At 29.5% G+C, this 9337-nt stretch overlaps 2 protein-coding genes across 3 annotated transcripts; both read left to right on the top strand.

Annotated features, from left to right (window-relative positions):
* Window positions 1–574: 574 nt before the first annotated feature.
* LOC139524460 (uncharacterized) lies at window positions 575–2715 on the top strand. Of its 2 annotated transcripts, none has more exons than XM_071319249.1 (4): window positions 575–898; window positions 1081–1170; window positions 1366–1438; window positions 1958–2715. In XM_071319249.1, the coding sequence occupies exons 1-4, from the start codon at window positions 575–577 to the stop codon at window positions 2110–2112; spliced, it is 642 nt and encodes a 213-aa protein (XP_071175350.1). In that variant the 3' UTR covers window positions 2113–2715. The 2 variants fall into 2 exon arrangements, with proteins under 2 accessions (XP_071175350.1, XP_071175349.1); XM_071319248.1 differs by having other exon boundaries at window positions 1744–2711.
* A 7-nt stretch (window positions 2716–2722) lies between these two features.
* Window positions 2723–7704, top strand: LOC139524462 (ABC transporter F family member 4-like). Its single transcript, XM_071319252.1, has 4 exons — window positions 2723–4703; window positions 5346–5471; window positions 5674–5855; window positions 6545–7704. Exons 1-3 carry the CDS (start codon window positions 4473–4475, stop codon window positions 5842–5844), a joined length of 528 nt encoding a protein of 175 aa, XP_071175353.1. The 5' UTR covers window positions 2723–4472; the 3' UTR covers window positions 5845–5855; window positions 6545–7704.
* Window positions 7705–9337: the final 1633 nt, after the last annotated feature.

Genomic DNA, 9337 nt, shown 5'->3' with positions numbered 1-9337 from the left:
AGCAAAATTGTATAATATATTTGTTGAATAATATCAAAATATTGGATTTTAAAATTTGTAGAAATATAAAAGACTGTTTTGATTTTTTCACACGTTGCATTTTGCAGACGTCAAGAAAATTACATAATATAACTGTTGTATAATATTAAATGAAAATTTTGTTTTTTCACTTATAAAAGAATGTTTTGATTTATTTTCCATCGCATTTAACATATAGACAATTTAAATTGTTAATATTTTGGATAAAGAAGTTAAAAGTAAAACTGAAAAAATAGAAGATTAAATGACTTCGCGTTGAGAGAAGAAATTTTATAAAACTTTTAAGTTTCATTTGTAACAAAAAATGAATAAGAATTGAAAATATATTAATTAACCCTAACCCTAGCGTATATTGTAAAAACTATTATTATTATTTATTAAAACAATCCATACTCAAACATTAATTAAACCTTATCCATCTACCACTCTTATCCCAACCATATATCACGGAATTAATTACCCCTAATTTATTCCCTAATTAGACTATTGTTTTTATTTCTCATCCGGGTATTTAATTCCTCAAAATATTTGCAAAATGTCACCCATCAACACCATGTTTATATTCATCATCATTTGTTTCACAATGTCAGCTGTTTCATGCTCGCATGAATTGAGAGATGTATGCACAGTGGAGGGGGATACTCTCCATTGCAGATGGACTGGAGCAGGGCTCTACAACACCAGAATCCGACTAGATGTAAAGAAAGTCGTATTCGAAAGATTTTTTGTTGCCGGACAATTGGACCTTGCAAATAATAGAGACCTGCATTCAATTGAGATCAAACAAGGAAATTCTAAATGCAGCAATGTTTTAGCAGCACCAGAAACAATAACAATTGTTAATGGTATACATTGTGATGTAAGTATATAGGAAATTAGAAAAGAATAACAGAATAATAAGAGCTTTAAAGTAATCACGTAGTATTGTCTCTATATGTAAAGTGACTAGAAACAACCTAAACTATGAGCAGATCTTATATATTATTTATTAATTTTATTGTGTAAAACATTTCTTACATTATGTATATTTTTTTTTTACAGAATGGAGTCATAGCTTCTACAACAACAACAGCAGCAACAAGAGTAACACCAGGATCCACATTGTCAATCGGCACCACTGATAAACAACTGGTAAGCATTTATCTGATATTTTTTTAATTAAAACGTCCGTTTTGTTTTCTATTTTTATTAGGAAATACATGTACATGAACGAGTCAATTTGTATTCTCTATAGTATAGTGCTTAAAAACAAATTAAAATGTGAAGGATAAGATTTTTTAATATCAACATTTTCATGAAATACATGATTTTATTTCTTTATTTCAGAAGTCAACACCACATGCACAGGAGGAAGACAAGGGTCTAGATAATATTAAGATCATTCTTATAATGATTTTTGGTAAGTATCTAAATTTAATTTATTTATTTGATTGACAAACAATATAAAAATAAAATAAATAAATAAAATAAAAATATATACATGTTCTAATAAAAACACTTATTTATAAATAAGAAAAAGATGCGGTATGAGTGCCAATGTATTATAGATCAAAGTATGACCTTCAACACAGAGCAAAAGCTCACACCAAACAGTAAGCTATAAAGACAATTCAAACAGAAAAACCAATGGTCTAATCTATTTATATATATCAATATATTTTATAATTTTTAAAGTAAGTGACATATTCAAATTTATCTTTACAGCATCTCTAGCATGTGTTATGCTCTTGTCGCTGATGTTATTTTGCATCTGCAAAAAGAAGAGAACTGCAAAAACCAATTTCCGCCAACACCAATTCTCCTTCAATGTCGATGCAGATTCACTATCCGAAATAGAAATTGCAGATTTTGTTAATACACCAAAAAAAACTGTTTAAGTTAATATCTATCTCTGTATTTACTACTTTTTAATTTGTAGAATATATCCTCATCGCAATTTATGAAAGGCTTCAAGAAATTATAAATTATTTTTTTCCACCACGTGAAAATAACAGACGAGTAGCCCCAGCACAACAACAACCACCAAGAATATTGAGAAGATCAAACAGGATATCTATTCGGCACAGAGACTAACCTATGATTAATTTTCTAAACTTTTAAATTTTATGAAATTTTTTAAATTTTTTTTCTAAATTTTATATTTTTTTTATTTTTTTTTTTCTAAATTTTATAATCTTTTTTCTAAATTTTATAAACTTATTTATACACTGTTATCTAAATTTTAATAATCACTGATGAGGATGTATTCTACAAATCTACTTATATTATGAAAAATTATATCACCAAAACTTTTCAATTTTCTTTCATTTGATTTATTTGGATTAGTTACACTTTATTTTAATTAAAGAAAAGATTTTGATTATACTCGCATTTCTCTACTCTCATTTTATTATATTGTAAATAGTAGTATACATGTAGTTTGTTTTTATAAATTCACCTTAGTTTATATGTTTCATGCTCATTCAAACCATAAATTTCATTATAAATCTATTCTTTTCATTAAATAATCTACTTTCTCTGGTATTAAAGTTCATTATTAATCTATTCCTTTCATTAAATTATTCTTTTTAGTTTTCCATTTACATATGTTTAGTTTTGTAATAGAAATAAATTAAATTAAAAAACAAATATGATTGGTATTATTGTATATATGTAAATAATATATATATGTATATAATGTTTTGGAGAACTTTTTGTTTTTATGTTTACTTTATCATCATTTTCATCTTTGGAATTTTTTCATATGAGAATTTACAGCATCCAAATTTAATTACAACATATTATCGCATATTTTATCATATTGTGTTTGCTTAAACTTTTTTTCTTTTGTTTTTATTACTTTTTATAGTGCTATATGATTAAGTTAAACCTAGAGATAAATATATAAAAATTCTTGATTTGTAACCGCTGTCATGGTGCTTTCTATAACATGTTTTATGTGAAAAAAATGGTGCATTACAAATGATGTAAGTTTTTTATAACCAAATTTCATTTGATAGTTCTCTTGTTTATATTATTTACAATTGTTATATAAATAGTGCAGAAAACTTGATTTGTTTTGAAACTTACTATGTTGTTTCATGGAATAAAGTATTTGTATTTGATATGTGTTAATAAATTAGACTTTTCTTAAACTTTTCCCACTGCATTGCTACCCCAATCAATGTGGATGATTACCAGTTGACACCATTTGTATATCATCTAGAAATTTGCAAACAAAAACTTTGCTTAATTAATTTTTATCTACTTTAAATTTATTAATTATAAAAGAAATATGGTTTAATTGCTGATGAGACAACTCTTCAAAGAGGTCAAACCACAAGCTTCAATCTCAAATCTTGTCAAGAAAATGAAATATTTACACAGGAAAAAAGAAGCTAGCTGAAAAAAAAGTCATGAACAAAACAAGATTCACCATTTACAATGATCCAAAGAAAAGAAAAGAGCATATCTAGAAATTTGCAAAACAAAAACTTTGCTTAAAACATTTTTATCAACTATTAATTATAAAAGATGGTAATCCACAAGCTTCAATCTCAAATCTTATCAAATGAAATATTTACACATGGGAAAAATTAGCTAGCTGCAAAAAAGTCATGAGCAAAACAATTAACTACGATCCAAAGAAAAGAAAAGAAAAAAGTAGCATGTAGGGGGAAAAATAGAGAGAGAGAGAAAAAGGAGATATGATCCACCATTGAAAATATGATCCAAAGAAAAGATGATCCAAAGAAAAGAAAAAAGTCGCTTATGTTCTAACGAAGGAAAAAATAGAGAGAGAGAAAAAGGAGATAGGATTCACCATTGAAACTATGATCCAAAGAAAAGAAAAAAGGTGTTTTAACGATGAAAAAAATTAGAGCGAGAGAGAGAGAGAAAAAAAAAGGAGATAGTAATGAGATGTAAAAATAATCGTCAAAATCCAACTCGATTTACCATTGAAAATATGATCCAAAGAAAAGAAAAGAAAATAGGTTTTGTTTTAATGAAGGAAAAATTATATATAGAGAGAAAAAATAGTAATGAGATGTAAAAAATAACCATCAAAATCCGGTTCGAACAAATCTATAATATATAATTGATCTTAAATAAAAACAATCAAAATTTATTGAGTAATGATCACTTTTCAAATTTGAAAGGTGATAAACACTTTATATTTAAACTGATGAACTAAGATTTAATGTAAACAGAAGGTGTATTATCCAAATACTGCCGCAATATTGGAGATCAATCTGACATGAAAAATCGCGATCGGGACAGATCTACACTGAAATTACATATGAATTAATAAAATGGTGTAACATGGATAATGGAAGGTTGGCGAGCCTTTAGGAGTAAATAAGTGTTGGAAACTATTATTCATAATTTAATGAAACGGAAGCTTTATTCCTTTATTAACGCGGTACACTCAATTCTATCATAAAGCGATAAAAATGATGAACCAGGTTGAGTACATGAGGGGATTTGGTGGAGAAGTAGAGCGGGCTGAGTTGAATTTTGGAAGAAAGAAGAACATTGCGGTTACACCGTACAAGGGATATGTTTATATCCACATAGGCAGTTTAACAAGTAGCAGAAGCATAACTCTTGGGACTGATGAGTTTAAAGAGCTATGCAATCTGAAGCCAGTTCTTTTAAAAGCTGAGGCAGAAATAAAAAAACAGGTTAGTGATTTCTAATATTTAGCAGTAAATATTTACATGAACATATAGCTAAATTATTATCGTTCAGCAGCAAATAGTTGAGCGTGATATATATTTTATTCTCTAAGAAATAGGAGCGATCTACAAAATTATTTTAAAGTAAGATATTGCGAGTGTTTAATAAAAGCACCAGCTGCAGATGTTTCACCTTATATGTTTTTTCGTAAATTTCACTACTGCTAGTAAGTACACATAATTTTCAAAGTTATTGAAAGCGAGTAAAAACTATATGATAAACGTTCTAATTATCCTTCAACAGCAAATAATTGAACATAAATATATACTTTATAGGTTTAATATACAACAAACGTTTTAGTTAAAAGTAAGTTATTGATAGAGAGTATTTACAAGCGGCTTGCGTTCAGCTGCAGATATTTCACTTGTTTCTGGGTTGATTTCACCACTGTTAGTATTAATTTTCAAAGTTATTGATAGCAAGTAAAAAATGTTTTGATAAACGTTCAGTTGCAGATATTTCAACATTTTTGTTTCTAGGTAAATTTCTCAACCGCTAATAAATACGAATTTCTTTCCCACAGCAAACGTTGATTTATATGATTTCTTACACGTTCAATTGTTTTTATTATATATTAATTTTTTTAGCTGCAAAAACCTAGCAGGAAAAAGAAGGTTATAGTTGTTGAAGAGGAAGAAGAAGAAGAAGAAGAAGAAGAAGAAGAAGAAGAAGTAGAAGAAGAAGAAGTAAAAAAAGTTACTTTGAAAAGAAAGGTAAAACAACTTTTGTTTTTTTTTTTTTCTATGTAAATCAAAATAAGTAGTTATAATTTTCAAGTTTATGAATTTAAAGTAATTATCCAATTAAATGTACCATAAAAAGAAAAAAAAAAAAAAAAAAAAAAAAAAAATTGAAAACATTGAAATAACTTTAAAATTTTAAGATGATTTTCTATATTATGATATTCTTATTTAGAGAAAGGTGATTGCTATCAGCGATAGCGATGAGGAGGCGGGAGTGTCAGAGTCGGACGTCAGAAAGGTGATTGTTGCAGCAGAATCTGGCCCGTTCAAGGGGCTAAAGAAGAAAAAGAAAACAGCTGGAGCTGGATTCATACTTTCTGAAGCAGTTGAAGATGGCGAGTGAAGATAACACCAGTAAGTGATCAAATTTTTATTCTGTTTCTAATATGTTCTTATATACAATAGTTAGGATAGAAATCATTTATAACTTAGCAACATTTTTTCCAATCAAAGATTGATTTATCAATATGTGAAATACTCGCTTTAAGATAAAACCATTGCCTTTGATTTAAAGCGATTTCATTTCTAAGAGGATCATTTCTCAATAATACAAACAGTTCACTATTCAATATACATGTATTTACAAAAATATCTTCAGATAAAGCAAAAGTGTCCATTTTATTACAAAATAAATCGTTTCCGCTACTGTTTCGTTTAACATCATCAGATATGAATGGAGGATCATTTTCACTGTTTAATGGCCCATTTATTAATATAACTGCTAGAGTTATCGAACAGAATAACAATCCGACAATTTTCATCTTTGCACCAAGCCAGTGCAGTTGTGGAAACTGGTCACTGATTTCAGCTGTATCCATATTGATAAAATTGTAATCATGCTCATCTGTCATTTTAAGTGAATATTCTTCACATTTGCACTACTCAATTCATCCTTTTCATTTATTTTAGAAATCTCCATTATGAAATCCAATTTCTTAATACAGGTGTCGCACTTTGTTCATTTGTTTTCATGCATGTATCTGTAGATTTATGATGTGAAAACTATTTTACTAGAGTTTATGTATCTTATTTATTTCTTTTAGCCAATCAGAACAGAAAAAGGACAATGGGAGAAGAAGTAGAAAAAAAGACACTGAGTGAAAAACGAAAGCGGTCAGCTCCACCTTCATTAAGAACTTTATCTGTTGCATGTATTTATAATAAATTAACAACAAAATGTGATATTCAAATGAGAGATTTTTTTTGTAAAATTCCCTCACCAATTTTAATTATTTTTATGGATTATGCAGACTTTCAATTTGTTTTAAATCCTGGATTTGCCGAATTAGATGTGTTTAATGCTGCCGAGGAAATTTTTGATCAAAGATATCAATTAAATAAAATGATAAGGGAATGCAGCCATTTCACATCTGAAGAGATATTCATTCATTTAAAGAACGTCCCAGGGTCTGTTTTAAATTCACTCGGACTTTCGTTCAATAGGGAGAACTTTTCCGATATTTTAAGGAAAATATTAAACATGCGATTTTCACGTGTTTAATTTACCAAAGAATATGTCTCATATATTTTAATCTAAAATTTAAGAAATTTATTTGTAATATTTTCATCGTGTTTGAAGGTCTTTTTCCCCATTGCACAATGTATTTCACTGGTGCGTTTGAAGGTGTAATTCCCCATTTTCATAATTGTGTTTAATTTACCAAAGAATATGTCTCTTATATTTTAATCTAAAATTTATTTGTAATATTTTCATCGTGTTTGAAGGTGTTATTCCCCATTGTCCAATGTATTTCACTGGTGTGTTTGAAGGTGTTATTCCCCATTTGAAGGTGTTATTCCCCATTGACATAATGTTTGAAGGTGTTATTCCCCATTGTTCTAATGTTTGAAGGTGCTATTCCCCATTGTTCTAATGTTCGAAGGTGTTATTTCACATTGTCCTATGTTTGAAGGTGTTATTCCCCATTGTCCTATTGCCTTAATGTTTGAAGGTGTTATTCCCCATTGTCCTATTGTCATTATGTTTGAAGTTTGTTTGAAGGTCCATTTGGGTTTTAAAGTTATGTATTTTCATTGGGGTTTTTAAGTTAAAGTCGCCATTTTACCATGCTACTCCCCATTGCCCTATGTATTTCACTTCCCCAGGTTGATAGCAAACGGATAAAACTTAAATATGTTGATATATTTTATTATAAAATCATATATTTATTTACATGAAATAAAATATTATATAATTATTGTACAGTGTGTTTTCTTTTTCTTGAATTTATTACGGATATGGATTTTTTTTTCAATTTACAATTGTATTAATGTTTTTCTTTTAATTTTCTATGAAAATATGCTAGCGAATGCACATTATCATCCAGCAAGTGTCTCTTGTCATCATATGGTGATAGTCCACTTTTCACAACCTTCACCATGTGAATCTGATGGTTGAAACTTCTCAAAGTGTACATATGCGAGAGTAGTGGAGAACAATTGAACAAGGTGTTTTTATATTGTTCGAATCTAACATTTCGGGTTTTAATACCCTTTGCTACTACAGTTTCCTTGTCGTCTGCGGTGATAAAACTATACATTTTTGCTCTTAGTCCGATATATTCCACCATTTGAATGGACTTGCATTCATCTTTGAATAAACCAATAATCGATTTCCTGTCTTTGGTGTAAAGAGGGTGATCAGCTGGATAATTTGAAAAGTCATATAGCTCACTGTTTAACGACATGTCTCTATATATGTCATCAGTTCTCACATGCATAATGAAACTGTCAGTATCTGTGTAACATAATGTTACATTCTCCTTGTATAGTTTTTTCATGTGGTTGTAGTAGTAATCAACCATGTGCGCCTTTGACAGATCGAGAATCATTTGTCCTAGGTAAATTGGTTTGTTGAAGAAAATTTTTGTTTTGGTTTGTAGCACGCCGCACAAGTGGTCGTTGAATATCTTAAAGCTTTTAAATGATGATTTTGCAGTAAGTTTTTGAAACTTATCCCACCTATGACAGAGAGAGAAGTTGATATGTTTCCGCAACGATTCCATTGATTTACCGAAAATAGCATTGTTGCCATTTTTAAAAGTTTTTGCTCGAAATTGCTAGTAGCCTTTTTCCTCATTTCGGTATTGAAGTCAATATACTGTTTCAACCATGGACGCTGTTCAAATGAAACTATATTGTGAATCTTCTTCAAAACCAAACCTAGTTTGAGGTATAACTTTAGATTCACATAGTGCAAGATGTAATGCTTTTTATCTTTCAAAGTAGCTAGCAATTTGGTGCTCGGTTGGTATTCTTTCCCATCATCATTTGCTTGCTCATACAGATGACGTGAATGAGGTGAAAGCATTTCATTTGTTATCACTCCTTTTTCAACTGCAAGAGGAAAATCATTGTGAAGATCGTGTAAGTTATCTGGGTAATCCAAATCGCATTCAATGACATATCCGATGTCAGCGTTATTGGATACATTTAAGACATTGAAATCGTTTATTTCCTCTTCTGACAACCACTGGAATTTCCCCACAGCTAATGGCATGCTCATGCTTAAACCGTATAAATTGTTCGCATCTACATACATCAAGTATGAAGTTGGTAAAGCTGGATCATAATTGCTCAAGTAGGGATTGTTTGCTTTTGCATGTCTGCAGCTCACCATTGTTAAACCTCCTCGTATACTCTGCTCAAAGAAGAGCCACATTGTAGGATCTGTCAATAGCTCAAGTCTCACACCAGTCATTTTCAATGCAGATTGCCAGGAAAGCCCTGGAAGAGTGTAATAATTTGCAGGGTCGAGGGAATAGTTCGTTATCCACTTCTTCCTGAAAGTTTCAAATACATCAGCTAATAATAGAACGTCAGTTTTTAGATAAAGA

The sequence above is a fragment of the Mytilus edulis genome, chromosome 5 (genome assembly GCF_963676685.1).
Source record: "Mytilus edulis chromosome 5, xbMytEdul2.2, whole genome shotgun sequence".
In the NCBI taxonomy this organism is placed as follows: Eukaryota; Metazoa; Mollusca; class Bivalvia; order Mytilida; family Mytilidae; genus Mytilus; species Mytilus edulis.
Note: the sequence above shows the minus strand (reverse complement) of the source record. Positions and strands in the feature narration are given on the sequence as shown.

Bases quoted from the DNA above. Each gene is read 5' to 3' on its own strand.
- LOC139524460 (XM_071319248.1), top strand. From the start codon at position 575: ATGTCACCCATCAACACCATGTTTATATTCATCATCATTTGTTTCACA. The intron at 899-1,080 runs GTAAGTATATAG...TTTTTTTTACAG, and splicing joins TTAATGGTATACATTGTGAT to AATGGAGTCATAGCTTCTAC. The intron at 1,439-1,743 runs GTAAGTATCTAA...TTATCTTTACAG, and splicing joins CATTCTTATAATGATTTTTG to CATCTCTAGCATGTGTTATG.
- LOC139524462 (XM_071319252.1), top strand. From the start codon at position 4,473: ATGATGAACCAGGTTGAGTACATGAGGGGATTTGGTGGAGAAGTAGAG. The intron at 4,704-5,345 runs GTTAGTGATTTC...TAATTTTTTTAG, and splicing joins AGGCAGAAATAAAAAAACAG to CTGCAAAAACCTAGCAGGAA. The intron at 5,472-5,673 runs GTAAAACAACTT...ATTCTTATTTAG, and splicing joins AAGTTACTTTGAAAAGAAAG to AGAAAGGTGATTGCTATCAG.